The following is a 5,213-nucleotide window of genomic DNA, read 5'->3' on the forward strand; positions in this document are numbered from 1 at the left end:
TCTGTTTACTTAAAAAATTTATTACTTAAACTCTTAAAAAATCTAATTAATTTTAAAATTTTGTGTTTTTGTCAATTCTTTGAAACACCCTTGAACTTTTTAAAAATTTTTAAAACCCTCTAAAAAATTTCATTAACACTCCTAATATTTTAAAAAGTCATAGTTCACCCACAAACTTTTGAACAGGGAAAAAATAAGGGAAAATGAAAATTAAAAAAATAAAGGAGAATTATGAAATTAGATAAAAGAGGAATAAGAAAATTTTAATATATATATATATATATATATATATATATATATATATATATATATATATATATATATATATATATATATATATATGAAAAATAACTTTCTTACCTTTTAACTTAATGAAATTCATCAATAAAAGTGGATGACATGTGAGATTTACCTTTTTGAAAATTAAAGGGTGAGAATTTATCATTTTAATAAACCTTGGGTGGGAAATAGTCTTTTGACATAAAATATATTGAAAATTAGTTGACAATTTGAAAGAAAATTTAATTAATTAATTTCACAACTTAACATGACATTTTTTTATTAAAATACACAAAATAAATATTTTAATATAAGACATGTTAGTTTAATAAAACATAAAACTAATTTATATTTATAAATCCTTTAGAGGCGATTAAGTTAAAATAAACTAATTTATAAATAAAATAATTATTTATGAATGTAAAGTTTAATAAATATAATAATAATTTTTACCCTAAATTTTCCTTTTTTTTATGAATTATTTATTTTTAATACTAAAAAAATCTCTTCAAACTATAAGGACAGTACAACAGTAATAAAAAATTAAGAGTAAAGAGCAAAGACACGATGAGGAGTTGGGTTAGACTTAAATCGAATTGATTCGACTTATAATTTAACTTAATTTAGTTTGATTTGATCTAAATTTGTTTAACTTGAAATTGAGTTAAGTTTGAGTCATAAGGTTTGACTCGTTTTTTAAACTAAGTTAAATTCGAATTGAAGAGAGTTTAAATTAATCAAGTTCGCCGGTCAGAGAGACAACTCAATTTGGTTTGAACTTAACTCATGATTTTATTCGAATTATATTAAACAATTGATAAAATAATTTTGCTTTGCCCTTATATATACAAATATATTATTTTGTTAATAACTCATAAATTCAAACCATGAATTAAAACCATAAATCTAAATTATGAATTTGAATCTTAAACTCGAATCAAACTTAAACTAAACTTGAATGGAATCATTTTTATTTGAACTTAATTTAAATCACCTTTAATTTTGAATCTACAAACTTAACCTGAGTTATATTTTATTTGTATTGAATTCAAATAAAAGATTGTTCAAATTTGATTTAATTCTTATAAACTTATAAAAGTGATAAAGAAAAAGTCAAGGTGTTGTGATTCAAACGTAAATAAAATTGATAAAATATTAAAATTTTTAAAATAAAAATTGAGTTTAAATACCTATAATATTTATAAAATTTTATTTTATTTATTATATCAATTATAGATTAAATTATTGTATTCCCCATTTTCCTGTCAAGTACTGGCAGCATCCTGATTTTATAATCAGGGCTGGAAATAATTCCGGGTGGCAAAATCAGGCCTTAACCAACAAGCAATATGGGACCCAGTATTTGCCAGATGGCCAGATCCCTCCTGTTGATTAAGCATCAACGCTGCTATAGAGCCGAAAACACGCAAGGTACACTTCACTCAGAGACGTGGCATCGGAGCTGGAAATTGGAATGAAGCAGAGTTGAGTCAAAAGACACGCGGATTGACTCTGGTTGACCTTTCTTCTGTAATTCTAATTAATTAATTAAACCCCTCTCCTTAAAAGGCGTGGACGCGTGGTTTCGATATCATAAAATTTTTTAAAAAATGTTAGATCTATAAATACGAGAGCAAGAGAGCAAGAGAGCTCAAGAAGAAGGCGTTGTTCGCGTTTTGGTTTGCAAGAGAAGAAAGAAATACAGGTTTGGTTTATTTCTTTTCTGGAGAAAACAGAACAGGAAAATTGGAGAGAAAAAGTTTGGTGCGATTTGGTCGATGACTTGAAGAAGGGATTTAAAGCTAGAGTTGTTTGTAAGAGGAACTGGCATTTGATTTGTTCTATCCTTGTCCTTGTTCGTTTTTTCATACTTTAGTGGCTTATTAAAAGGGAAATACAAGACTTGTTGAAGTAAAGAGGAAGAATGGAGTGGCCTGCTTATTTAGATGAATACGAGAAGCTTGTTATTAGGATGAACACTCCCAGGTTTGTTTTTTCTTTGTTCAAATCAAACTTGTAAATTCTCTAAATGTTTCTTTTTTTTTTGGGTTCTGCTCTTCGAGATCTGGCCATGAAAATCAAGACGTATAATTGCGAAAACTAGTCCAATGAACAAATATTTTAATATTTTTCTGACTTCAAAATTTTCTATTGGACTTTTCAGAGATCTCTGTCTTCGGGTGAAATTTCATATACAATAACTTAATATTTCAAAATAAAAAAGCAGTTTGACTGACTTGACTTTTCGGTGCTTTTCAGGGTCGTCATCGACAATGCTGTTTGCCCCACTGCGACTCTCGTCAAGGTTTGCTTCCAGGAATCCTTTAAACAAAGTTGAAAAACCCTCGAATAAGTGTTAATTTTAGTATTAACATTCATTTTCAATTTGATTATTCTTTGACAGGTTGATAGTGCTAGAAGACATGGAATCTTGTTGGAAGCTGTTCAGATTCTCGCAGATCAGAACCTTTCAATAAAGAAGGCTTACATTTCTTCTGATGGACGGTGGTTCATGGATGGTAATTTCATTTTCATTTTTACTCTTTTTGTTTTATAGTTTCTTTGAAAGTAATATTTACAAGGTTTTCTTTGTTGTGTATGTAGTTTTCCATGTGACTGATCTGAATGGAAACAAATTAAGGGATGAAAGTGTTATTCGCTTTATTGAGGAGGTAAATATTACTTTATTTAGATATCTATGTCCAAAGTAATTGCAAATATATTGAGCATTATAAATGAAAAGTTATGTTTCCTTTATGCCATTTTTCAGTCGCTTGGAACCATGGACTATGGAAGAGCTAATGATTTTAACGGTTTAACTGCACTTGAACTAACTGGAACAGATCGAGTTGGGTTGATGTCTGAGGTTTTTGCAGTATTAGCTGAATTACAGTGTAATGTGGTAGATGCGAAAGTGTGGACTCACAATGGCCGAATTGCTTCAGTGATTTATGTGAAAGATTGCAATTCTGGATCTCCAATTGAGGACTCACAACAAATTAATAGAATTGAAGCACGATTAAGGAATGTCTTAAAAGGAGATAATGACATTAGGAGTGCTAAAATGACTGTTTCTGTGGAGGTCACTCACACAGAGAGAAGGCTACATCAGATGATGTTTGCAGATAGGGATTATGAGAGGAAGCCCGTTTTGAAGAGTTGTATCGATTACCCCATGGTAACAGTGCAAAATTGGGTGGAAAGAGGTTACTCGGTTGTGAATGTTCAGTGCAAAGATAGGATTAAGCTTTTGTTTGATGTTGTTTGCACATTGACGGACATGGAATATGTGGTGTTTCATGCAACTATTAACACATCTGGAGATAGAGCATATCTGGTATAAGTTGTTTGCACGTTTATCTGCTTAATTACTCAAATTTTGATGATATAAGTTGTCTCATTAACTTGGTGTTTCTCAATGTCGTTATAGGAATTTTACATTAAGCACATTGATGGAACACCAATTAGTTCAGAACCTGAAAGGCAACGTGTGATTCAATGCCTACGAGCGGCAGTGGGAAGAAGAGCATCTGAGGTATAATTTTGCATTTTTTCTCAGTTGAATTACTTGTTGTATAATGGTTCTTTCATCTTTGCAAATACTAATGGCAAAATTACTTGTAATCACAGGGTGTAAGGCTAGAATTATGCATGGAAGATAGGCAAGGGCTATTGGCAGATGTGACAAGAACGTTGAGAGAAAATGGTCTTAATATCACAAGAGCAGAAATATCAACAAGAGAGATGGTAGCAGTCAACGCATTCTATGTCACAGACGCCATAGGAAACCCTGCTGATCCAAAGATAATTGAAGCAGTTAGAGAAAAAGTTGGATTGAGTAAATTGAAAGTGAAGGAATTGCCAGTGATATATAATGAAAAGGCAGAAAGTGAAGAGCATACAGTTGGGGTGGGTGAAACAGTATTGTTCTCACTAGGGAGTCTAGTGAGAAGGAATCTATACAATCTGGGATTGATAAAATCATATTCTTGAAGTGGAAAAAATTGAGAAACTGGCTGAAGAAGAAGGATTGTTCCCAGCTCCAGATTGGTTGGCATATTCTTTTACTAGAGGTTGGAGGTTTGTGTAAGTACATGTGAATTAAAAAGGTCGGATTTGGTGATAGCAGGAATTAATTTGGTTGATGGAATAGAAATAGATAGACTTATTAGAACAAAACGAGTTTAGCACAGTAACACACTTGTACATAAACAACTCTATTGAATTAAAATAGATTCTTCCCTTTTATTCTATTTTCAAATCATAAACAAGAACTGGGTTGTTCCAAAATTTAGTTGTTTTTGTCATGATTGAGTGGGTGCTTTAATTGGAATCAAGTGGAATTAATCTTTCATGTCATTCATATTGATTAATGTGAGTCTCAGCAAGCTTTTGTTTTGAAGCAAAAAAACGAAAGAAAGACAAAATATTAGGCTTAAGTCTTTTATGAAGGCGTGCCAAGGAAAATTCTGACCATTCAATTTTTCTCACAAACACGTGTCAAGACAAGCCTGTAAAAACACAAAGAACAGGGATTCAGAATAAGTTACACAAACAAGGAAAATTCGCAAAAACACAAATAAAACTTATTGCTAGTTTACCCTTGCAGGAAAAACACAGGTCTAAAGAAATGTCAAAACTCTTGAGAAAACCTCGAAAGCCACCTTTAGTGATTTTTTCACCGTCTGTTTAAAGGAGGCTCAATAAGACAAACATTCATCTTGTACTGCATATCAAGAAGAATTCAAAATAAAAGATTGAAGTGAGAATTAACACTGAAAGCCACACCAAGATTGTGAAGATTTATGGAAGGATGATGACATGCCCACATAAGAAGAACCATCACGGAAATATCAACCTCAACCAATTGAGAAAGGCGATAATAATAACAAGTGCATTATTAGATAAACATGAATTGTCTACCAACGAGAATA

At 31.2% G+C, this 5,213-nt stretch overlaps 1 protein-coding gene across 1 annotated transcript; it reads left to right on the forward strand.

Annotated features, from left to right (window-relative positions):
* The first annotated feature begins 1,881 nt into the window (after positions 1-1,881).
* On the forward strand, positions 1,882-4,532 carry LOC123203833 (ACT domain-containing protein ACR8-like). Its single transcript, XM_044620277.1, has 7 exons — positions 1,882-2,265; positions 2,539-2,584; positions 2,684-2,798; positions 2,884-2,951; positions 3,050-3,616; positions 3,710-3,814; positions 3,910-4,532. Exons 1-7 carry the CDS (start codon positions 2,204-2,206, stop codon positions 4,270-4,272), a joined length of 1,326 nt encoding a protein of 441 aa, XP_044476212.1. The 5' UTR covers positions 1,882-2,203; the 3' UTR covers positions 4,273-4,532.
* The last annotated feature ends 681 nt before the right edge of the window (positions 4,533-5,213 follow it).

Source organism: Mangifera indica, chromosome 20 (assembly GCF_011075055.1).
Source record: "Mangifera indica cultivar Alphonso chromosome 20, CATAS_Mindica_2.1, whole genome shotgun sequence".
NCBI classification, from domain to species: domain Eukaryota; kingdom Viridiplantae; phylum Streptophyta; class Magnoliopsida; order Sapindales; family Anacardiaceae; genus Mangifera; species Mangifera indica.